The sequence below is a fragment of the Zootoca vivipara genome, chromosome 14, assembly GCF_963506605.1.
Source record: "Zootoca vivipara chromosome 14, rZooViv1.1, whole genome shotgun sequence".
Lineage (NCBI taxonomy): Eukaryota > Metazoa > Chordata > Lepidosauria > Squamata > Lacertidae > Zootoca > Zootoca vivipara.
Genome location: NC_083289.1, coordinates 3,470,649 through 3,496,642, shown reverse-complemented (window position 1 = coordinate 3,496,642; position 25,994 = coordinate 3,470,649). Strand labels below are relative to the sequence as shown.

General features: G+C 45.7%; 1 protein-coding gene across 1 annotated transcript in view; it reads left to right on the top strand.

Annotated features, from left to right (window-relative positions):
* Window positions 1–25,994, top strand: part of APBA2 (amyloid beta precursor protein binding family A member 2) — a 100,358-nt gene that overhangs the window by 31,500 nt on the left and 42,864 nt on the right. The window contains exon 3 of the mRNA XM_035132241.2: window positions 22,571–23,577. Coding sequence (XP_034988132.2) covers window positions 22,609–23,577 — 969 coding nt within the window. The 5' untranslated portion in view covers window positions 22,571–22,608. The remainder of the gene's footprint in view (window positions 1–22,570; window positions 23,578–25,994) is intronic.

Genomic DNA, 25,994 nt, shown 5'->3' with positions numbered 1-25,994 from the left:
TGTCAGTCTGTGTGGAAGGAAGCACCCCTTCAGCTATTTGGGGGTGTTGACACCTGCTGCACTGGCCCCACAATGCAAAGAAGGTGAGATCTTGCATCAAACCCAACTTACTGTTGCTGCTGGTATCACAAACTTGGCCACTTTCAGACAGAATGAGAATATGGCTAATGATGAAGCATAGGCTGGAGGCCCTTGCTCTGGATTGGGTGTAATTCAGACATACCAGCCTGTTTTACCGTATCTGGATTTCTTAAGTCACTTTGGATGTTGCAAAGTAGCCTGGAGGCTTTCCCCCAGCAATTAACTGAAACTTCAGCTGATCCATGATTGGCAATTTCAGTTTGCCAGATTGCAAGTTAAAGGTACTATTTATTAGCCTATTTTGGCTCTGGTGTGCTTCTATACGGGGGAGAGGAATTATTTGCCATGATCTTTATTTTTTAAGTAAGATACTAGTGTAAGCGAGAAATAGGTCCTTGCATGCTTCGAGTTCCAAAGATCTCAGCTTGGAGCAGGGCTTTCAGTCTGGCTGCCCCTGCTCTGTGGAACAACAGCCCTGTCAAGATGCATTTTGTGCTGTTTGGTGACTGTTTTGTGGTGGTTTTTATTACATTTTGTACGTTGCCTTGGGACATATGTGGAAGGTGATGAATGAAGGAATGAATGAATAAGAAGAGGGCAATGGCTACAGATGTTTTATCACATATGTCAACAGAAAGGAGAGCAGTTGATTGAGTCACTGTCTGGAGCACCCTTTGCCTACCTGGTGCCCTCCTTATATTTTGGACAACCACCAGGCTTGCTGGGGCTGAAGGGAGTTGTGGACCTAAATGTCTGGAGGATCCCAGGTTGGCAAAGGCTGGTCTGGAATGACTCTGTACTGTAAAATAGTACAGTAACAAGACAAGAAGTGGTAGGCAGTCTTATATGGCAAGGCAACTACGGAGATTGATCCTCTTTTGTGCTGTTGGTTGTTGCGCTCCTGTGTTAACCAGGAAAACCAAACATATAATATTTAAGAAACACTTTAAGCTTTTGGGAATATGCAAATGGATTTGATCAGCTGGAAGACAGATAATTAATCAGCTAAAATATATTTAATTGGTTGTCAGACCTAAACATTGTACATTTCTAGGCTTGTGATGAATACTGCCTGTGTCAGCCTAGAGGGAGGGGAGAGAGAGACAAGGAGACCAATTGACAGAGTGAGGGAGAAATGAGTGATGCTAGAATACTTGTACATGATGGATGGTGCTCACAAGGCAGCAATAGTGGATGGAAGAGAAGGAGGTGGGGCGGGAGAGAGCTGAATGAAGAGCGCTCTCTCTCTCTCTCTGTCTCCTCCCTCTCTTTCCCTCTTCTGTGACTGAGTGGTGCTTGGGTTGTGTGTGTTGGAATTTGCCAGCCTGGGCTGGAATCCCAAGGTCTAAAGCAGGGGTTCCCAAACTACGGCCCCCGGGCCGGATGCGGCCCAATCGGCCTCCCAATCCGGCCCGCGACGACCCCCGCCGCCCGCTGCCGCCGCCTGCTCTTACGGCGCGCGGCGCGGAGACAATCTTAAAAATCGGCAAAAAATCGCCGAAAATCCTTTGTGCGCATGCGTATGGGCCTCTCCCGACCCAGAAGAGGTCATTTCCGATGCACTTCCGGGTCGGGGGAGGCCCATACGCATGCGCACAAGCGATTTTCGGCGATTTTTTCCCGCCCGTGTGCGTGTGCGCATGCGCACGGGCGCGCACTCCCCCGCCCTCCGGCCCGCTGCGCGCGCACTCCCCTGCCCTCCGCCCCACCACGCGGTCGGCGCGGCGGGCACCGGGCCACTGCGCGGTAAGTCTGGGGACCCCTGGTCTAAAGAGAAAGGAGGAGGGAACAGGTAGAAGCAGGAAGAAGAAGACTTTGGGGCGGAAGGGACAGCCTTAGTGGGGGTAAAGTGTGACAGTTTTTCCACCCAAGGGAAAAATTGTGATTTAAAACAATGGAATAATTTTGAGCAAAGTAGCATTGGAGAGACACTGAGAAGAACAATGTGGAGGTTTTAAAGAACAGAAGTTTGAGTAAAGCAGGGATGGAGGAATGCTGAGAGCTTAGGGGTTTTTTAAGCCAACTCTAACAAGAAGAAATAGCACAGGTGAGGTGGGTAAAATACAAAAGCTAACACAGCTGAGCTTTTCCAAGCTCCCTTCTGACTGTACTCAAACCTGGTTTGAAACTGCCACTTTACCCGTCTCGGCATCCCTCCTACTATCTTTACCTTTGTGGTTGTGATTACCTTTCCCTCTGTGTTGCTCCCAGTCTAATACATGAATGTAAAAGACCTCTGTAACTCTGGAGAGCCACTGCTAATCAGTGTAGACGACACTGAGCTAGAGGCCCAATGGTCTGACTTACTGCGTGGCAGGACAAAGAGAAGGCTACTCACACGTCTTCAAGAGCAAGAGTTTGGCGTGTAAGAGCTGTGAGAGAAGGAGAGCCCAGGTATGAGAAATAGCTCAAAGGAGGTTGCTGATTGATGAACAGAGGGACTGAGGAGATGTGTGAGAAAGTACCAAAGCCATTCAAGAACAGGTGGTGAGACTTAAAGGGAAGAATAAGTTTCCATTCGGCTACATTGGCTCCCAGTACTACATTGGCTCCCAGTATGTTTCCGAGCACAATTCAAAGTGTTGGTGCTGACCTTTAAAGCCCTAAACGGCCTCGGTCCAGTATACCTGAAGGAGCGTCTCCCCCCCCCATCGTTCTGCCCGGACACTGAGATCCAGCGCCGAGGGCCTTCTGGCGGTTCCCTCACTACGAGAAGCCAAGTTACAGGGAACCAGGCAGAGGGCCTTCTCGGTAGTGCCGCCCACCCTGTGGAATGCCCTCCCACCAGAGGTCAAAGAGAATAACAATTACCAGACCTTTAGAAGGCATCTTAAGGCAGCCCTGTTTAGGGAAACTTTTAATGTTTGATGAATCTCTGTATTTTAATATTTTGTTGGAAGCCGCCCAGAGTGGCTGGGGGAACCCAGCCAGATGGGCGGGGTATACATAATAAATTATTATACTATTATTATTATTATAATCCTGGTCTAGGTCATTACGTGGTACTTGCCATCTTTCGTGTGACAAAGAAGATGGTTGTTGTTGTTGTTGTTGAAACCCACCCATTTCCTCAGGGTAATGTTAAGAGGACTGTCTTCTAAATTGAAACCCTGACCGGGTAAAGGTTGCCGAGTGAAGTTGTGTGTTTGGCAGGCAGGTTGAATTATCCATCAGCCTTTTCTTCCCCTGACATTTTGTGAAGGAGCAAAGGGGAGAAGCTGTTCTCATTTTTCACTGGGCTAAGACGTCCGGGTTTCTAAATGCAGGTCAGCAGCCTGTGACACAGGGCAGAAAGTAATTAAACGTAAACCTGTCCTGGTTGAATTTCTGCAGCTGTCAAACTGTAAAGTTCGCCAGCTCATGTTGACTGCAGGTTTTAAAATTCCAGGGCTTGAAGCTTGCTGGGCTTATATGAACTCTGGGACACTTGCTACAGACATTTTGCTTGCCCTAAGCAAAAATTAATCCCCACCCCACCCTGGCCAGAGTTTGGAGGCAGTTGTGTTTTGGCTTCCAAAGCAAAAGGGATAGACTTTTGTTTCATCCACCTGCATGGAAAAGGGGATGAATTGGCCTCGAGCACCTGGGATCCTGCCCCCTTTACTGCCTAATGCATTGGATCTAATGAGCTGACCCTGGCTATAGATGGATTGTAGTAGCTATCCCAGGCTTCCTCAACCTCGATCCTCCAGACGTTTTGAGACTACAATTCCCATCATCCCTGACCACTGCTTCTGCTAGCTAGGGCTCAAGGGAGGTGCAAGCCAAAAACATCTGGAGGGTTGAGGTTGAGGAAGCCAGAGCTATCCCATTTCTGGGCCTGGGATTCAACAGTGAGTTCTATAAGGTTGTGACCCTTGGCTGCAGTGGAGTCATTATTTGGGAGAACATCCACTTTGTTGTTGTCTGGTTCTTGACACCCCCACCCTGCAACTGCTTATTTCTACAATATAAGAGACCTGCAGCCCCACAGATCTTGATCAGGCATAAGCAACCTTGGCTCTCCAAATGTTTTGGAACTACAACTCCCATGATCCCTTGACCACTGGCCCTGTTAGCTAGGGATCATGGCAGTTGTACGGTAGTTCCAAAACATCTGGAGAGCCAATGTTGCCTATGCCTGATCTTGATGGAGCTTGTCAGCTCCAGGCAGCACAGCCAATTGCTAGGGATGATGGGAATTGTAGTCCAACTACAGTATATCCAGAAGGCTAAAAATTGCTCTGTACATTAGCATAGCAAATACTTTGTTGTACCTGGAGCTCTCACCACTTGGGATATGACAAGATTATGCAAAATGGAAGCATTGATGCAAATTAGAATAGTGACAGGCGGGCCTAACATTTTCGACCAGACTGCTTTAATCATGCTTTTAGGTGTACTGTATTTATTATGTAAAGCACAAATAGCTTTTAGAACAGGCTTCCTCAACCTCGGCCCTCCAGATGTTTTTGGCCTGCAACTCCCATGATCCCTAGCTTAGCAGGACCAGTGGTCAGGGATGATGGGAATTGTAGTCTCAAAACATCTGGAGGGCTAAGGTTGAGGAAGCCTGTTCTAGAAGTTCTGTGATAGAGAAGGCTTCCTGACAAATACCCCTTCCTTTTGGTCCATGTGGGAACCAATGACACTGCAAGCCATAGCCTCCAGAAGCTCAAAAGTGATTATGAGGCTCTGGGCAGGAAGTTGAAGCAATTAAATGCACAAATTGTCATCTCTTCTGTCCTCCCAGTTGAACAGCGTGGCCCAGGGAGAGAGGGAAAAATAGGGGAAGTGAACAACTGGCTTTGCAAATGGTGCAAGCGGGAGCGGTTTGGATTCTTCCCCCCCTTTATTCCTTTTGTAAATCAAGAAACCTTTAATAAAAATACTTTTAAAAAAAGAAAAGAAAATGCAAATTTGTCACGTTAAAATGCAAACTGAATCACATTTCTTCCCCCCCAAATATTTTTTATTGATTTTATAAAGCTGAAAAAAGGTAAAAAGAAGACATATAAAACAGAAAAATACAAAAATACAATAAAAAATCACATAAAATGCAAAACATGAAAATACAAAATACAAAAAGAAAAAACCATGTTTAACACTCATATATCTTAACCCGATGTTGTGGGCAAATTTGAGGACGATCGGGTAAGCGGTTGTGGGGAAAGGTTCGTTGGAACAAAATGTACCCTATATATATATATATATATATATATATATATATATATATATATATATATAAACACAGAAGTTACAGGCAACAGAATCATAGCTGTGTCCCCCCCTTAGAGAATGAGAGGAAACAAAATGAATGAATAAAATAATAATTGAAATTAATGATGTTAATGATCAAAATTAAGAGGTGGCTTCCCCCCTTAAATATTTCTGTTTTAATGGGGAATGATGCATCTTTTACGATACGCCTATTTAATGATATCATGAAAGGGGGGCTCATTCCCAAAACATGGAATCACTCCAAAATAGTCTCCATCCCAAAACCGTTGAAGGACAACCTCAAAGTAGAATCTTACCGCCCAATCTCATTAATAAATCAGGATTACAAGATATTCACATCAATCTTGGCCAATCGCTTAAAAATCTTCCTAGGCAATTTAATAGTCCCAGACCAATGGTACCAAGTTGTATGGGAAACAGCCCTACTAGAAAAACTAACCAGTAAGATGAAACTGACACGGGGACAAACAGAAGAAGACACCTTCACCCCGGTATGGTTCCCCTTCATCACATATACAGCCAAACAGGACAATGACAAAAACTTACCGTCAGCATACAAATCAATATGGCTAACCTAATCATAGGAAATCATAGGAAAGAAATCCAGAAGAGGAACAAGCTAATGGGAACAAGGACACAAATGCGAGAGAACACATAAAAGAGCCCTCCATGTGATTCCCTGCAACAGGGAATAGTAAACTATCAGATCGAGATCCACACAGATTTCTACACCCATCCTTTGCCTGGACTTCACAATTCGGGTTGAAAGATACTTAGAGATGTAAGTAAGAGAAGCATTACGCTTCTGGAAGGGGAAATGCTGGTGTGCGAGGGGTGTGTGTGTATGGAGCGATCTGCATGGACCTGGATCTGATACTTTACTATTCCCTGTTGCAGGGAGTCACATGGAGGGCTCTTTTATGTGTTCTCTCGCATTTGTGTCCTTGTTCCCATTAGCTTGTTCCTCTTCTGGATTTCTTTCCTGTGTGTACTATCAGATCCAGGTCCACACCCATGAAGGTGGGCTTTGATCTCCTTCAAGTGAGCTTTTGGATGCATGGCTTTCCTCCATCTCCGCTGAGCAGGATTCTTCTTCAATGACAAGATTTTCTGCAAGGCCCTTTCCACCTGGCCTAGGGGGCGAGGCCCAGACTCACCAGCCCTAGAAAGAGGCTCCTCATGAGGCCAGAGGAACAATCGCCGGGCTGTGGGGTGTGAAAGCCGCTCCCCGCAAGGCCCTTTCCACCTGGCCTAGGGGTTGGGCCCAGACTCCCAAGGATCTACCAGTCGATTGCTGACACATTGCTGAGGCGGGAGAGCAAGAAGGTTACCTGCAGGAAGCCGAGTGGCTCATCACTTTATAACCTTTTTTTTTGCTGCCCCCCCTCGCCCCTCACTGCCCCCCCCCGTCCCTCGCTGGCAAGTCAGTCCTGGGCTCCTTTTCCTTTGCTTTTTCCCTAGGAGCACCCGCCCCCGCCCCCTCTTTCCTCCCTGCATTTTATTGTGCTCGGTGGAAGGAAGAGCTGAGCTGTGAATGCATTTCCTTTCTTCACAAAAAAAGCGCTCAACAACTTTATGCCAAACCCCAATCTAAATTTGAGATGAACCCCTAAAAAGGGGGGCATTTTCCCTCCCTAAAAAAAAGGTCAACAAGTTTGAGCTGAACTCATAAAAAAGGGGGTAGATCACTAGCAGATTTTAAACTTGAAAGTAGATCGCAGTCTCTCTGGAGTTGGCCACCCCTGTTTTACATCAATGAACCATTTGTTGAAGGTGCAACCCTTGTGAGAATCAGAATCCCTCTTCTCTCTTCTGGCTGATGAATGCTGTCCACCCTGCAGTGCCAATGCTTTGGCAGTCAGAAAGATCTGTGAATGTAGTTGGGAAGATTTTGCACATTGCTCACCAGGGACTTTCAAAAAGCAATCTGCTAACAAGCAGCCTCTTTCCTCTTAAGCTGTGAAGCTTGTCTTATGCCATCTGGAACTGGTGCACAAACAGCACTGGGAAGGCAAGGAGAGTTTGGGGGCTTTTAAAACTTCTTTAAAAAAATAAAATGTGTGCATTCTGGAGAGCCTCCCCAGCTGGTTGGTATTTTGCTGCTTGTTGTAGCCGGCTTGGCTAGAAGGGATCCTGGAGCATGCCCAGAGGCTTTTATGAAGCTAGTAAACCACCAAATGTATCTCGGACTGCCAGAACTAACTGATTAGAACAGGGGTCCCCAGACTTTCCGCGCAGTGGGCCGGTGCCCGCCGCGCCGACTGCGCGGCGGGCCGGAGGGCAGGGGAGTGCGCGCGCAGCGGGCCGGAGGGCGGGGGAGTGCGCGCCCGTGCGCATGCGCACACGCACACGGGCGGGGAAAAAATCGCCGAAAATCGCTTGTGCGCATGCGTATGGGCCTCCCCCGACCCGGAAGTGCATCGGAAATGACCTCTTCTGGGTCGGGAGAGGCCCATACGCATGCGCAAAAAGGATTTTCGGCGATTTTTTGCCGATTTTTCTGATCGTCGCCGCGCCACGCACCGTAAGAGCGGGTGGCGGCAGCGGGCGGCGGGGGTCGTCGCGGGCCGGATTGGGAGGCCAATTGGGCCGCATCCGGCCCGGGGGCCGTAGTTTGGGGACCCCTGGATTAGAAAATGGAGCTTCTGGTCGATGAAGCTGTGATTGTGAAACATTCAAGCTCCATGCGCAGAGCCTGATGGCTTATAGTAAACCTGCTTTAAAACTTTAAGAAGCAACAGCAACTTTTCAGTATGCAATATTTATTTTACATATTTAAACTCTTATCTGGCTTCTAGGAAGCTCAGGGCAAGTGTGCACATTTCTGGCTTATTGTGGTTAATTGAACAGTAGAATGGGTTTCAGGGGTCAGAATCATTGAGCGCATGTCAAAACCCACAGTTCTCCAGGGGGCCCACTGCGCCCCCCCCACGAGCAGACATAGGCAAACTCGGCCCTCCAGATGTTTTGAGACTACAATTCCCATCATCCCTGACCACTGATCTTGTTAGCTAGGGATGATGGGAATTGTAGTCCCAAAACACCTGGAGGGCCAGGTTTGCCTACGCCTGCTCTAGAGCTGGAGAAAACAAGCTTGCTCCATCTTCCACATGACAGCTCTTTAGAAAGGTGACGGTGGCTATCATGCCTCCTCTCCGTCTCCTCTTTTCCAGGCAAAACATACCCAACTATGATTTATATTTATTTCTGTAAAACGTTTTGAATTATTATTATTTTTTTAAAGAGAGAGTGTGTGATAGCATTAAACATTAACAGGCTTGGGCCAGGAAGTCTCTCAGCAAGAAAAAGACGATTTATGTCCGCTGCCTTTTAAATGTTATTTCTCCCCCCAATTAATGTTATTTCCTTAATAGTTATTTCCTTAATTGAGGTCTGAATCCACTATCTTGCTTGCAACAGCAATATGGATTCCTTCTGGCATGTACAAGAATATTTCCTCTCTTTTTTTTACTTTTTTAAAAAAGACTACTGAGACATTGGCAAACTGTTTTTTTCCCCTTTTTAATGAAACTTTTAAGCCTCCACCATCTGTTCTGCCCATAATTATTCAGGCCAAAATAACATTATTTTACAGCTATATCAGTAAGTGCAAAGACATTAGCGATCTGCTTCCATGCTGCATTTACACAGAGCCTTCTTGAGAGTGTTCTCACTCAACCCACACATTCCAAAAGGCAACTGGTTCATATCAGATACTGTCTTTCTGCCATCTCATGCTATGAGTATCATTTCAATTGCAAGTACCGTTGCCAATTAGCCTCTATTATAAAGTCCAACGGACCCAGGTGGCGCTGTGGGTTAAACCACTGAGCCTAGGGCTTGCCGATCAGAAGGTCAGCAGTTCGAATCCCTGCGACGGGGTGAGCTCCCATTGCTCGGTCCCAGCTCCTGCCAACCTAGCAGTTCGAAAGCACGTCAAAATGCAAGTAGATAAATAGGAACCGCTATAGCAGGAAGGTAAACGGCGTTTCTATGTGCTGCTCTGGTTTGCCAGAAGCAGCTTTGTCATGCTGGCCACATGACCTGGAAGCTATACGCCGGCTTCCTCGGCCAATAATGCGAGATGAGCGCGCAACCCCAGAGTCGGTCATGACTGGACCTAATGGTCAGGGGTCCCTTTATCTTTACCTTTATAAAGTCCAACAAGTAAATCAAAGGTGTACTGTATTATCAAATACCTAATGTTCTATATAGCCTGGAATGCTGCCATTCTCCACACCCCAGAAAAACACTGATTCTGACCTGACTTGTCTCAAAAAAAGGTATCATGAAGCTGGGAGAGGTGCAGAAAAGGACGACGAAACCCATGGATAGCCTGTGTCCCCTCTAGATGTTTATTATTACATACTTCTTGATTGTAGAAAAACCTCAAAGTGGGTTTTCAACAACAAACAAACCACAAACATAGAGAGAGATGTTGTTGATCTCAAGCTCCCATGTCTCCCAGCCAGCATGGCCAATGGTCAGGGATGCTGGTATTTGTAACCCAGCCACATCTGGAAGGCACCACATCTGGAAGGTAAAGGCTACCCTTTTGCAAACTTATTAAGGTCATTGTTGGAGGCAGCATGCCTCTGGATACCAGTTGCTGGGAATCAGATGTTGTGCTCAGACCTATCTGGTTGGCCAGTGTTGTAATAATAATAATAATAATAATAATAATAATAATAATAATAATAATAATAATAATAATTCATTTATACCCTGCCCATCTGGCTGGGTTTCCCCAGCCACTCTGGCCAGCTCCCAACAGAATATTAGAACACGATAAAACATCATACATTAAAAACTTCCCTAAACAGGGCTGCCTTCAGATGTCTTCTAAAAGTCAGATAGTTGTTTATTTCCTTGATATCTGGTGGGAGGGTGACCATCACTACTGAGAACGCCCTCTGCCTGGTTCCCTGTAACCTCACTTCTCGCAGTGAGGGAACTGCCAGAAGGCCCTCAGAGCTGGACCTCAGTGTCTGGGCTGGATGATTTGGGTGGAGATGCTCCTTCAGGTATCCTGGGCCGAGGCCGTTTAGGGCTTTAAGGGTCAGCACCAACACTTTGAATTGTGCTCAGAAACGTACTGGGACCCAATGTAAAACCTTTAGGACCAGTGTTATATGGTCTTGGCGGCCACTCCCAGTCACCAGTCTCGCTGCCGCATTCTGGATTAGTTGTAATTTCTGGGTCACCTTCAAAGGGAGCCCCGCATAGAGCGCATTGCAGTAGTCCAAGCAGGAGATAACTAGAGCATGCACCACTCTGGCAAGACAGTCTGCAGGCAGGTAGGGTCTCAGCCTGTGTACCAGATGGAGCTGGTAGACAGCTGCCCTGGACACAGAATTGACCTGCGCCCCCATGGACAGCTGTGAGTCCAAAATGACTCCCAGGTTGCGCACCTGGTCCTTCAGGGGCACAGTTACCCCATTCAGGACCAGGGAGTCCTCCACACCTGCCCACCCTGTCTCTCAAAAACAGTACTTCTGTCTTTTCAGTTGTACCTTGCTTGTCAAACACCCTGGAACTCGGACGTTTTGGCTCCTGAATGCCTCAAACCCGGAAGTGATTGTTCCAGTGATTGCGAATGCTCTTTTGGAACCCATTATGTCCAACAGGGCTTACACGGCTTGTGATTGGCTGCAGGAGCCGCAATTTGGTTTTCGAATGTTTTGGAAGTAGAATGGACTTCTTGAACGGGTTCCGTTCGACTTCCAAGGTATGGCTGTACTTCTGTCTTGTCAGGATTCAACCTCAATCCCCCTTCCATCCCCCAACCGCCTCCAGACACTCACACAGGGAACAGGATTCTAGACTAGCTGGGCATTTGGTCTAATCCAGTCTCAGGGGTCTTCTTACGTTCTTAAGAAGCAGGGACAGAAAAGGCTAAAGCACGGATGGGATTATGAGAGTTGCAGCACATGAATAAATAAAAAATGGGTGGGAAAGGGTCAGGCATATGGGAAACAAGACTTTGGCAATCCTACCAGCAGTTGAACCCAATGTGTTTTGACTATACTCAATTTTAGCTTTAGGCGTGATCCTTGGAACGTAACCCCTGTGGATATGCTGCTGTTTGTTTTCCCTGAAAAGGCTTGTGACACTTCCTGCTTCCTGTTGCGTGTCCATGGCATTCCATCAATTCTATTTTAATCAAAGTCCTTTTGTTTTGGTATTCCTATTGGACCCTCCTATACTTTTCTGTCTCATATTTTTATTTTTTTTAAGAAACATTTTGTTCAAAAGCAGCTTGTTCTCTCAGTCTCACCATGTGATTTAATGTCAGTCGCTAGGAGTGCTCAGCTTGTTAGGAAAAGTAAGAATTAAATGAGTCACTGGGAGGAGAAAAAAAAATGTTTTTATTCTTGATAATGAATAAGCCAGCTTCTCTGCAGGTGTAAAGTTGACACATTTCTTTTAAAATCAAGGGCAGTGTGCTGGCAAGGAAGAATCCTTGTTCCATCAGCAAGGGATGTGAGACAATTGTCTTGCGCAGCAGTGGCGCTCTGTGGGTTGTGGGTGAAAGACAGAGCGAAAGAGAAGCCAAGTGCAGGTAGCTCCCACCTTGGAGATGCTGCCTGACAGTAAGAGCTGTTCGGCAGTGGAATTTGCTGCCAAGGAGTGTGGTGGAGTCTCCTCCTTTGGAGGTCTTTAAGCGGAGGCTTGACAGACACATGTCAGGAATGCTTTGATGGTGTTTCCTGCTTGGCAGGAGGATGGACTGGATGGCCCCTGTGGTCTCTTCCAACTCTATGATTCTAAGAGTCTGGCTCGATCAGGCCAAAGAGCCATTGAGTGCAATGCTCTTACAGTGCCCAAGAGTAATGAGCAGGGGTGTGATCTTGAATAAAATAGGGGGGGGCAGGTAAGCCCTGCCTTGCATAATCAATCAATCAATCAATCAATCAATCGTAATCAAGGTCAAAGTGACCTTGGCCCCTAGGAGTTGGCTCTTATGGTAATGATGGAATAATCTGGCAATTTTTGTTTTCTCAGATTCTCATTTTTCCAGTCTTAAATTCAGTTCACATTTCTTCAGCAATCTGTGGTGTTTTTTAAATCCTCATGAAAAAAATTTCAACATTTTAATGCAATTTCTCTTAATAAATGCATTGTTGCCTGCGGTTTTGACCAAGGTATTCATTATTGCAAGTAGTTTAACTTAATGCATGTCCGTATTTTATTTTCACTAAGGAATTGATTTGTGTGCAGAATTTCCCCTAATATTTGCATTCTGTTGTTGGAGAACTGTAATGCAAAATTCAGAATTTTGATGGATGTCTGTGTTTCAGTTCTCACATTGTTTCTGGAAGTGTGGAATGAGAGATTCGGCTTTAAAGGTGAACTGAACTGAATTCCTCTGAACACTGGGACCCGTTGCAGTTCCTTGGCCATGAGTCATATGTTGGGGATGCACACCTGGGGAGGGCAATGCAGGCTCCCCTGTTGTGTGAAATCCTGCACCATCAGGGTTCCACATGCTTTGATCAGGGTTCCTTCCATGCCCCCTAATAGATACCTGGCAAGGGGCACGTTATTATATACAAAGAGTGCCATTTCAACACATTTCACACTATACATTTTAAGTGTGTTGGTGCTTCTCTAAACAGTTATGGCTTCTCCCCAAGAATCCTGGGAGCTGCGGTTTATTATGTGCACTGAGAGTTGTTGGGGGACCCCCCTCCCCTTCCCAGAGCTACAGTTCTCTGAGTGGTTTAATGACCCGTCCGTCTTCACAGGGAACCATGAAACACCCATAACAAACAGCAGCTCCCCTCCTTCTTTGTGGGGGAGCCAAGACCATTTAAAGTGCTCTCCTAATGCTGTAAATGTATGGTGTGAATATGGTCATGGAGTGGAAAGAGTAGGTTGTGTTTAGCTTTAATAGACAGGAGTGCCTAGTGTGTTCTGGTCCATGGGGTTGCGAAGAGTCGGACATGACTAAAAGACTAGACAACAACAACAATCCTCCTTCGTTATGCGGAGGCTAACTTGAAGACAATAAATTCTCTAGGCAACATCACCATCCTTGACATTTTCTGCAAGCAGAGTGTGTCTGTGTGTAGGAGGCGGGGGGGGATGGGGGCTTGCCTGAGTATCTGATGAAACCATCAACAGGCTTATTATATCTTCTAACTAGATGTAATTTTTGAAGTCAATTGGTGCATGCTGGAGATGGGGATAAATATTTTAAAGCCTGTTTTTTGTGTGTAGAGATTATGCACCAAGGAACAACGCTCCTTGTACACAATCCGCTGAGGGCTACGGATGCTTATAAAGAAATGGTTCTTCACAAAACACGGTGACAGAGTTCAGTGACATGGTTCCTTGTTAGCCAAAAAAGAAAGCCTCTTGTTGTTTCAAAACACTTGCCAGCCTCAATACAGGTGAAACTCAGGAAATTAGAATATCGTCGAAAAGGGCATTTATTTCAGTAATGCAACTTAAAAGGTGAAACCAATATATGAGATAGATGCATGACATGCAAAGCAAGATATGCCAAGCCTTTATTTGTTGTACCGTAATTGTAATTATTTGTCGTTAGGCGGGTCAATTATAAATGGAATGTAATTAATGAAATCTAATAGCGATGTTTATTTCCAAAGGAAAGCATTTGTAAAAAGAATTTTAAAAAAATAGTAAGTTGCATTACTGAAATAAATGCACCTTTTGACGATATTCTAATTTTCCGAGTTTCACCTGTACAGGGTGAAAAGCTTTTGTTGCCACCTTGTTGTTTTAAGGATTGTGATTAGGAAAGAGCATGAGGGAACTTTTAGGCCTGGGGGTTGGGAATTAACATGGGAGGGGGTCTTAATTTGCATTAAGATGCTGATTAATTTTCAGGAGGAATGTGTTGATTAAAAAATTGCAAAGTGCTTCAAAATATGGATAACTGAATTTAAGACTGGAAGAAAGAGAAACAGAGAACAAAAATTGACAGATTATGCCATCCCTATTTGTACCTAGGACTGTTCTATAGCCAGCTGGGAACTCTCTCCTCCAATGTTACTACAGTACAAGACAAACAAGGCTCCCTCTCCCAGTCCCACCATTCAGTGCCTCTCCCAATTCTTTCTACCCTTAAGTTAAGTGTGTGGTCTCCTCTTCTGACCCCCCCCCAAACTCTACTTTCTTTAAAAGAAAAACCTCCTGCATTCCAGGGGATTGGACTAGATGACTCTTGGGATCCCTTTGAACTACAATTCTATGATTGTGTGAAATATCTGAGCAAAATCAGGCAATCTGGTGTGGATGTTCTCGTTTACAAACACCTCCCCTTTCCCTTTGCACAGGAATAAGTTAATTGTTCATTGTACTGTGTAAGTTGGGATGCGGGTGGCGCTGTGGGTTAAACCACAGAGCCTAGCTTGCCGATCAGAAGGATGGCGGTTTGAATCCCCGCGATGGGGTGAGCTCCTGTTGTTCGGTCCCAGCTCCTGCCAACCTAGCAGTTTGAAAGCATGTCAAAGTGCAAGTAGGTACTGCTCTGGCGGGAAGGTAAACGGCGTTTCCGGGCGCTGCTCTGGTTCGCCGGAATCGGCTTAGTCATGCTGGCCACATGACCTGGAAGCTGTACTCCCTTGGCCAATAACGCGAGATGACCGCTGCAACCCCAGAGTCGGTCATGACTGGACCTAATGGTCAGGGGTCCCTTTACTTTTACTGTGTAAGTTATATTCAATTGTGATAATGCAAATCAGGAATCTAAAGAGGTGATACTGAAAAAGCAAACATGAGTGTGATTAAGAATATGAAAATGCTTTGGGGATAATTATGAAATTGCTTTGGGGATAATTTATTTTGTTGTTCTCTAGTTGGAAAGTGTCACCAGTGTGATAGTTGGATATTTCATTGTGAAAGAAACAAAGACAATCCTAAGGACTTTATCTTGTAAGAAATAGTTTTGTTTGATGGATAAGGCTACGCATTGACAACATTTGCTAAATGCAGGTGGGAAATAATAATTGGAATTGTAAGATGACAGTTATACCCTTCATGGTAAATATTTGTTGGACTTCAAAGCACTCAGTGCTTTAAGAATGAATGAGAAGGAGGTAATTAGGGCATTTAGGTTAGATGTAAATGGTATGTTTTGAGGTCTTGGAAAAGTAGATGATTGAGCAGTTTGATGGTGAAAGCTGCATGCTATAAGTTTATATTCTATCTAATAACATAAAATAGATGTATTTGCATGATGATTTGGTTTTTTAAAATAAATAAATAAACAATTTCTCTCTTCTTGTGCTTTGGAAAGTCTCTTCATGTTCTGGCTTCTGTGACCCAGTCCAGAATTTGGGTAGAGATGAATCAACCAATTTCGCTTTCCACCAAAATGTTTCAGAGCAGAACCTAAGGTATCCACTCATCTCCAAGGAATCCTACACATACCAACTGATTGGACCACCAACAGCTCTGTTGTAGAGCTTGCATGTCCCGTTCTCTAAATCTCCAGGACCCCTTCAGAATTTTTATGATCCCACTGAGCTCTTGTAAGATTGTAGAATATCATAGAGTTGGAAGGGACCTCAATGCAGGAATCTCAACATGTGGTCCCCCATCCAATTTGAAACCTAACCAGATGCTGCTTATGTGCTAGCACGAGGTTGTAGCATGACCACAATCACTGCACTGCTCCAGAGAAGCGGACACGGAGCAATGGATTCAAACTTCAAGAAAGAAGATTCCACCTAAACATTAGGAAGAACTTCCTGACAGTAAGAGCTGTTCGGCAGTGGAATTTGCTGCCAAGGAGTGTGGTGGAGTCTCCTTCTTTGGAGGTCTTTAAGCAGAGGCTTGACAGCCATATGTCAAGAATGCTTTGATGGTGTTTCCTGCTTGGCAGGGGGGTTGGACTGGATGGCCCTTGTGGTCTCTTCCAACTCTATGATTCTATGAAACCTGGACAGTGTGTACAGGGGTCCTGGACTGCCCAGATGACAAGACCCAACCCCCCCCCCTTAGCCTTGCTGATGTGGTCCAAAAGAAAGCAGAACGATACGTTTGGCACCAGCTTGGCTGCAGGAGTTGCCAAAAGGAAGTGTTCAAGGCACCATCCAATTGTCTTAGGGATTCCACTCTGGATCTTCTTAGGGTTTACTCCTTAGCCTTTTCTTTTCCCAAGACATCCCACAAAAGACCAAAGATTTCCTTGTCCCAGGTGGACAAGCACCATCTGCCCCTCACCTCCCTCTACAGCAGAGCTTTCCAAACTTTTCATGTTGGTGACATAGACATGCATCATTTTGTGACACAGTAATTCAGTTTTCCTAGCAAACCAGAGGTTAAACTAACCCCTTTCTGGCCCTGGGAGGAGCACGCGGAGGGTTTTTGTGACACACCAACACACAGTTTGGAAAGCTCTTCTCTACAGCATGTGCAGTAACTACCTTCTTGACTGTTGGACCCACTCTTGGTCTCGCCCACTCAGTCTGCATAATACTTTAAACCTCTGCAGACTGACACCTGTGTAGTGCTCTCAATAGTTTTGTAGACTACAATTCCCATCATTGGTTTGTCTGACGGAGGCAGCATTCACACCATACATTTAAAGAGCTATCATGCCATGGCTTGCCCCAAGGAATCCTGGGAGCTGTAGTTGTGAAGGGTGCTGAGAGTTGTTAGGAGACACCTATTCCCCCCACAGACTTACAGTTCCCAGAGTGGCTTAACAATAAATTCTTCTTTCCAAACACAAAAGCTTCCCCTGTGATAAGTTCAGGAGCCGTTTACTACCTGATGACTTGTCTAAAAGGTAAAGGGACCCCTGACCATTAGGTCCAGTCGTGACCGACTCTGGGGTTGCGCGCTCATCTTGCATTATTGGCCGAGGGAGCCAGCATATAGCTTCCAGGTCATGTGTCCAGCATGACAAAGCCGCTTCTGGCAAACCAGAGCAGCACATGGAAACGCCGTTTACCTTCCCGCTGTAGCGGTTCCTATTTATCTACTTGCATTTTGATGTGCTTTCGAACTGCTAGGTTGGCAGGAGCTGGGACCAAGCAAAGGGAGCTCACCCCGTCACAGGGATTCGAACCGCCGACCTTCTGATCAGCAAGCCCTAGGCTCAGTGGTTTAACCACAGCGCCACCTGTCTGAGCCTAAAAACAGATATGGAAAGGTGCATGCAGACTGAGCTGTTTATTCAGAGTTCATTGCTTTTTACATTGTTAAAGAGCTGGGAAAGAAAAACTACTAAGCTTTTATGAGTTTCTGATGCTAATGAGTGGGCCCTTTCTGCTGAGGTAATGAAACCTGAGTGAGCTCCTCATCACTGTGTCCTAAATTGGAACGAAAGGAATTGCACTGCAAATTACACATTGATTTCCTTTTGCATCTTGAAAGCACTAGGTATTACTGATCAATATGAGTTGGCAGTCATTGTTTTTAATTGCTGTGGGCTCAATTCTTTCAGGGGAGGAATAACTAGATCCCCCCTCCCATTCGTCAGGGCAAGCTTTTTTCATAGAATCATAGAGTTGGAAGAGTTCTCCTAACAACTCTCAGCAGGGACGCGGGTGGCGCTGTGGATTAAACCACAGAGTTTAGGGCTTGCCGATCAGAAGGTCAGCAGTTCGAATCCCCGCGGCGGGGTGAGCTCCCGTTGCTCGGTCCCAGCTCCTGTCCACCTAGCAGTTCGAAAGCACATCAAAGTGCAAGTAGATAAATAGGTACCGCTACAGCGGGAAGGTAAACGGCGTTTCCGTGCGCTGCTCTTTTTCGCCAGAAGCGGCTTTGTCATGCTGGCCACATGACCTGGAAGCTGTATGCTGGCTCCCTCGGCCAATAAAGCGAGATGAGTGCCACAACCCCAGAGTCGGTCACAACTGGCACCTTTAATGAACTACAGCACCCAGAATTATTTTGGGGAAGTCATGACCATTTAAATGAAATAATATTTAAACTGTGCAGGAGATTATTGCTTTTGTTACTATGTTATGTGGTTTTGTGTTTTTATGTTGTAAACCTCCCTGTGATTCTTTGGTGAAGTGCAGAATAGAAATTTAATAAAGAATATAGTGTATCCTGGTATCATGCATAGCATATCCTCCAACATTTCTCTCATGAAAATAGGGACGTCCTATTCCACATTAATAATAATTTTACTATTTATACACTGCCCATCTGACTGGGTTGCCCCAGCCACTCTGGGCAGCTACCAACATATGGCATATAAAAATATAATGAACCATTAATCATTAAAAAAAACTTCCTTATGCAGGGCTGCCTTCAGATGGCTCAGGGGTTCGATACCATACCCGCCAACATTTCACTGATGAAAATAGGGACGTCCTAAGGAAAAGGGGGGCGTTCTGGTTTTTTAAAAAATTATTTTTATTGTTTCCCCAAATACAAGAAAAAATGACAAAAAATAAGCAAATTCATCTATTACAAACTAATACATCTATTACAACAATAATACAACCATCCAATAAGTACTAATGTTCTGCTGAAGACGACTTCCTTCCCCTCCCTTGATTTTCAGATCTTTTCTCTAATTTTATGTGCTTTCCCCATTTTATCCCTGTCTTTCTCTTAAATAGCTCCTATCTTGTTTGTAGCCAGAGACATCTATTATACATGTTGTAGGTTTTGTGTTAATCTTGTCAGTGTCTTCACATTTTTACAATACTCCTTTAAATATTCCACGAATTTACTCCAGTCCTTTTGGAACTTCTGGTCTTTTTGTTCCCTTATCCTTCCAGTCATCCTTGTCAACTCTGAGTACTCCATTAGTTTAGTCCGCCATTCGTCAACTGTTGGAATGTCTGTTGTTTTCCATATTTGAGCTAATACCATGGTGGTGTACATAAACAATCTTTGATCATTCTTATTAATTTCACTTCCCATTAGCCCCCCCAAAATGCTTCTGGTTTCTTGGGGAAAGTCTATTTTAGCATCTTTTTTAGTTCATTGTATATTAACTCCCAAAATAGTTTTACTTTTTCACACAGCCACTACATAATTCTCCATCCTTTTGGTTACATTTCCAACACTTTTTGTTTTTCATTCTATAAATTTTCGTCAATTTGACTGGTGTCAGGTACGAACAGTACATCATTTTCATGACATTTCCCTTTAATACCATGCATGCTGTAAATTTCATATTTTGGTTCCATAATTTAGACCACAGATCGAATTCAATGTTATAGCCAAAATCGATTGCCCATTTTATCATAACTTCCTTTACCTCCTCATCCTTGGTGTTCCACTCCAAAAGAAAATTATACATTCTCCACAGCAATTTGTTTTTCCCCTCTACCAATACAGTTTGAAATTTGGAATTAGTACTTTTGAATCCATTATTTCTTTTATCTTCATTAAACAAATAGTTTATCTGATGGTACAGTAACCAACCAGTTAATCTTTATTGCAATTGCTCGAATGGTTTAATTTTCCAACCTTTGTCCATTTCCATCACCATCTCCCCATATGTTACCCAGTTGGAATCCATATTTATTTTCTTAACCCTCAATGCTTCTATGGGGGACAGCTATCTAGGTGGGAAAAGGGGGACGTTCTGGGGGTGCAGACACTTCGCCCTTCCATGTCCCTGGTCATCTTCAAAAGGATGCAGCGGGGTGAAGCTTCTTCACCTTAGCACTTGCTTTTGAGGATTGCCATGGGATTGAGGGGGGAGGGAGGCTCCCTTATCAAAAAAATTAGGGGGGCCTGCCCCCAGATGGCGCCACTAGTGGCCCTTGACAACAAGGGGAAATGTTGCCCGTTCCTGAATTGTCCCTGTGTGTACATGCAGGAAGCGGCCCTGTGCCTCAACCTGTGTCCTGTTGTCATGATGTAGGTAGGGCAGTCTCTGATGAGGCCCTTCCAGTGGTTGACTTTTAGAGCCAGCCTGTATGAAATAAGGGAGGGATGACTAGTGTACAAGCCTGAAGGAGAGGCAAGGGGCAGGTCACTTTGAAAGACATGTTATATCAGGGGTCCCCAGACTTACCGGCGTTTGGGCCGGTTCCCACCACGCCGATCGCGCGGCGGGCCGGAGGGCGGGGGAGCGCGCGCCTGTGCGGGCCGGAGTGCGGGGGAGTGCGGGCCCGTGCGCATGCGCAAGGGCGCTTACTGGCGCGACGGCGCGCTTCCAGGGTGGGAAAAGCGCCGAAAATCCGTTGTGCGCATGCGCGTGGGTCTCCCCCGACCCGGAAGTGCACCAGAAATGACTTCTTCCAGGTCGGGAGAGGCCCATACGCATGCGCACAAAGGATTTTTGGCGCTTTTTTCCCAACCCGGAAGAGCACTGCCGCGCTGCGCACCGTAAGAGCGGGCGGCAGCGGCGGGCGGCGGGGGTCGTCGCGGGCCGGATTGGCAGGCTAATTGGGCCGCATCCGGCCCCCGGGCCGTAGTCTGGGGACCCCTGTGTTATATGCAACAGCAACTAGCAGTCTAATTAGTCTTCTCTGTTGAGAGGTGCAGACAATTATTCCCCTTTTAATCACATTTATAGTGACAAATCAATATTGCCTGAAATGGCACTTTTAACTGCTTCATTTAATATGAACACTCACTAACAATCTCATCATTATTACGATGGGCAAATGGTTGTTTTCAGAGCAGTGACATTTTTTGCAATTTCCATTTAATGTGCTGCTTTTCCCAAGCTTGCAATGATCCCAATTCCTCCCTCTGGTTGGCTCTCAGCCTCTGTATGGCCTACACCAGGCACCCCCAAACTTCGGCCCTCCAGATGTTTTGGACTACAATTCCCATCTTCCCCGACCACTGGTCCTGTTAGCTAGGGATCATGGGAGTTGTAGGCCAAAACATCTGGAGGGCTGCAGTTTGGGGATGCCTGGCCTACACAGTTTCCTTTGTAATGCACCAGCAATTTGTCCAATAACCCATGTGTGGTGCACTTCTGCCCCTGAGTCTAGATTCTGTTCTCAAGAGACCTGATGCTGCATGACTTGATCTTTAGGAACCTGATCTCAATAATAGCCTCACTAACTCTTCTGGAGTCCTTTTGTCTCTGGGGGGCACGGGGGTGGGGTGGGGTAAGTATGTTCTCTTTTTATCTCTGTGTTTGAACAAATACCACAGATGGAAAGAAAACGGTGGCCGTGGTAAATTTTTCTGTCTTGGTTGTAAATTTTGCAGTAGTTAGCAGTTGATTTCAATGCTTGTGTGGTTAGATAGCTTTAAAAATAAGAATAGATCAAGTCATGGAGGATAAGGCTATTGATGGCCATGGTCTACGCATTGTGTTGGAGTACTTGAGGTTGACCAGGACAGCATATTTCATCAATTCTATTGTCTTGAGGAAACAAATCATTTATAATAGGGCGATAATAGGAAGTGTGAACAGGTAAAAATAGATTAAATGTGTCAGTGACAACTGCCTAGATTGGGAAGCTGTTCTTAGCCACAAGCAACTGGTGGGCTTTAGAATTAATGAATTTGCATCTCTCTGGAACAGGTGGCATTGAGATTGTTTCATTAAGCACAGGATTCATCCACAGGAAGTGAAATCTCATGCATGTTTAGGCAGGTGTGTTGTGAAATGATTAATTACACTTTCAGAATCTGTTACACCACCCTTCCCCAACCTACTTCCCTCCATCAGTCCCAGCCAACACGACCAATGGTCAGAAACGATGGGAGCTGAACAGCTGAACTGCATTGGGGGGGCACTCAGTTGGAGGATACTGCAGTACATCCTAAAATGCACCCCACACTCTTTGACAGATTTGCAGGGGAGGGGGAGGGGGGCAAGCTGCTTTTCACAGAAGCTTGATTTTCATTTTTGCTTCTTGTGCTGATGTGTCCCAGGGACCCAGAGTACCCTAGAATAGAAAAGTCCCTGGATTAGACCATCTAAATCTACCTTTCCCCCTTTTCATTACGATGTGGATTATTTAATGGCATTTCAACATGGCTTGTCATCTAGCAAAGTTGTTGCACTAAGATTTCTAGCTTTCAATGGGATAATTTCATAGAACCATAGAATCTGAAAGTTGGAAGAGACCACAAGGGCCATCCAGTCCAACCCCCTGCCAAGCAGGAAACACCATCAAAGCATTCCTGACAGATGGCTGTCAAGCCTCTGCTTAAAGACCTCCAAAGAAGGAGACTCCACCACACTCCTTGGCAGCAAATTCCACTGCCAAACAGCTTTTACTGTCAGGAGGTTCTTAAAATGGGGAAAACAGGATAGTAGTATTATTTCTTTGATTTCCTACTGCTAACGTTTTGATTAAGCAATGACTGTTGTTGGTGCCTGATTTCTCCTTTGGACTCTTGCCTGCAGGTGTTCCTCCGACATGATTGTCATGTGAGTTGTCAGCCATGGCGAGCAGGAAATGTCAAACCACCACAGCCAGCATGCTGGATCACCAGGCGAGAGCTTCTCCTCCTTTGCCCCAGGATAGGGAGGCTGAAAATGAGGGTGATAACTTGCCTGTGGAGGACTATGTGGAGAAGGAGACAGAGGTTGTGGCCGCCAGGGAAGGCACACCTACGCTGGCTGAGCACGGGTGTCTCGACCACAGCGGGGATGGCGACTCCAGTTCTGATTATGTCAACAACACTTCTGAAGAGGAGGATTACGATGAGGGGCTCCCGGAGGAAGAAGAAGGGATTACGTACTACATCCGATACTGCCCAGAGGATGACGGTTACCTGGAAGGGATGGACTGCAGTGGGGAAGAGTATGTCCCCCATGAAGAGCATCCAGTGGAGACGGATGAGTGCCAGGAAGCTGTAGAGGAAGCGGAGTGGTCCGACGTGAAAATGCAGCACCGGGATGAATGCGATGCCACAGAAGCCACGGGCCACCACGAGGGCTGCGTCCAGGTTTTGGAAGGGGAGGTGGCCTGCCTGGAGATCCAAGACCAAGAAGAGAACCTCCAGTATTGCCATCCAAGCAAAGAGCGCTACCAGGGTTACTACTCGCCTGAAGCAAACGGGAATCCCCACGGGATGTCTCCTTACCACTCTGGGAAAGAAGAGGCCGAGCTAGAAGAGCAGGAGGAAGACATCGACCAGATCGTCGCAGAGATTAAGATGAGCATGAGCATGAGCAGCATCAACAGCGCCTCGGAGATGAGCCCAGAGCACAGAGGGACTGAAAACGTGCCAAATGACTATGCAGAGACTTGTCCAAAGGGAGACTCTGGCCACAGCTCCAACAGGCATCTGGGAAGGCCAAAATCCCTGAACATCCCCACTGCATCGAAGCAAGTGGGAGATGGACCCAGAGGCTTCAAAACCAAGTCAAGAACCCCCGAGGAAAGACAGACGTGGCCACAAGAACAGGTGAGTTCTTCTTTTTGCTAAGGGGGGCATTTTGTTGTTGGCACCTGTCTGTCTGTCTCCCGGGCAATGGAAGAGTGTGGCTTTGGGGGTGAAGTCAAACGGTTGGATTGTTGCATACATACAAATATGCATAGGATCTTGTATATTAACAGTCCATACCTATGAAGTCTGTGCTTTGCTCTCTTCATTCTCCAGCATAGGTGGGAAAGGCAGTGTATAGACATTGGTGACATTTCCACATGCAAAAGCAGGGGGAGATAATTACAAGTAGGTTGGGGTAAGGGAGTGTTGGCATTGAAATTCTCTGTGTTAAGCAGCCCTGGTTTGTAACAATTGCATCACATCTTAGGCTCTGCATATGCTGAACAGCGATCGTTTTGTATTGGAGGAAGAGTGTTGTTCCGTGACAGAGAAATGGTATTGCATGCAGTTGGTTTCAGGTTCCATCCTTAGCATCTCCTGTGTGATTGGAAGAAGAAGAAGAAGAAGAAGAAGAAGAAGAAGAAGAAGAAGAAGAAGAAGAAGAAGAAGAAGAAGAAGAAGAAGAAAAAGAAGAAGAAGAAGAAGAAGAAGAAGAAGATTTTGGATTTGATATCCCGCTTTATCACTACCCGAAGGAGTCTCAAAGCGGCTAACAATCTCCTTTCCCCTCCTCCCCCACAACAGACACCCTGTGAGGTGGGTGGGGCTGAGAGACTTCAGAGAAGTGTGACTAGCCCAAGGTCATCCAGCAGCTGCATGTGGAGGAGCGGAGACACGAACCCGGTTCCCCAGATTACGAGTCTACCGCTCTTAACCACTACACCACACTGGAAAACCTTAGAGCAGCCTTTCCCAACCAGCTACCCGCCAGATGTTTTGGATTGCAGCTCCTTTCAGCTTCAGCCAGAACACTCAATGGTCAGGGATAATAGGAATTGCCATTCAAAACATCTGGAGGGCACCAGATGGAGGAAGTCTTCCCTAGAAAGTCACTGCCTGTCAGTTCAGACAATACTGTGTGTCCATGATGAGTCCCTATTGTGGGAGCTGGAAGTGGAGTTGGTGTGTAAGGCACATAAATCAAGCAGAATATAAAATTAATTTGTAGATGTAAACCTTCAGTTTTAGACCTGTTGTATGGCACATGCCATCCTCTGATGTATGTCAATCATAGCAGCACAATATCTGGAGATTGAATATGTTATATCAGGGTTTCTATTTTGGAGCAGTAAAGAGATAAAGAATTGCCCTGTGTGTCCTGGAAATTTTTGTGTTATTGGCACAATAAACCTGGCACGTATAATTGTATAGTACTGGCAATGGAAAGAAATATGTTCAATTGTTTCCATATGCTCAGAGCCACAGGGGCAGAGCCACAGCCCTCTCCAACCTGGTGCCTTCCAGAAGTTTTGAACTACAACTCCCATTAGCCCCAACCAGCATTGCCAATGCTCAGGGATGATGGGAGCCACAATTCATTAGCATCTGAAGGCTACAGGCTGGTCACCACCATGATAAACTCCTAAGTGCTGAATCATTACTGCAGAGAGAAACAAGCTCATTTCCTGACCATGTCTGAGACATGCTGTCTAAATCGGGTGCTGCTCTAACCCATTTTGTATGTGGGCATGTCTGGTCTATGGATGCATTTCTTGTGCTGCCAAATGAATTGTGATCAGACCTGACAAGGCCTTTAAAGGGTAGAAGAAGCTGTGGTTCTGCCGTTTCGCATCACAGGCCCAGTATATGTCCTGTCACTCCTGTTTGAAAATTGTTTCCCACCCCCACAGCCATCCTGCTTTTCTGCAAAAGCTTTTCTGATTTAATTCTGGCAGCTCCCAAATGTTATTTGGCAGTGTTGCAATCTTCTATGTGCTGGTTCCCTTGTTCGTGTTTGTGTGTGTGTGTGTGTGTGTGTGTGTGTGTGTGTGTGTCTCCATATGTCAACGCATATCTTACTTTTAGTGTAATGGTGCCGTTGTGATTGGGTTTCTCCCAACGGTCTTTTATAGGCCTTAACGGAATTCTGAAAACGGCCATCTGCTGTGGTGGTTGAGTCCTATCCAACTCATGATAGCTCTGCTCTGCTTCCTCAGCCGGAGGCAGCCATGCTTCTGAATACCAGTTGCTGGAAACTCCAGGAGGGGAGGGGGCTCTTCTGCTCATGTACTGCTTGCTGGTTTCCCATAGGTTAACTGGGTGGCCATATAACGAAGCATCACACATTAATACACAAAAAAGAAAGAACAAAACACAAAAAATACAAACACTTACCAACATTTTCAACCTCACATTGTACTTAACATTGTCTTAATGTCTTCCTCAAATCCCACCCTGAAATATGATTTTCATATTTTTATATTATTTATCCTTAGCAATTTTCATACGACCAATTTCAACCCTTATCCTTTAAAGCAACCATTAATTACAACCAT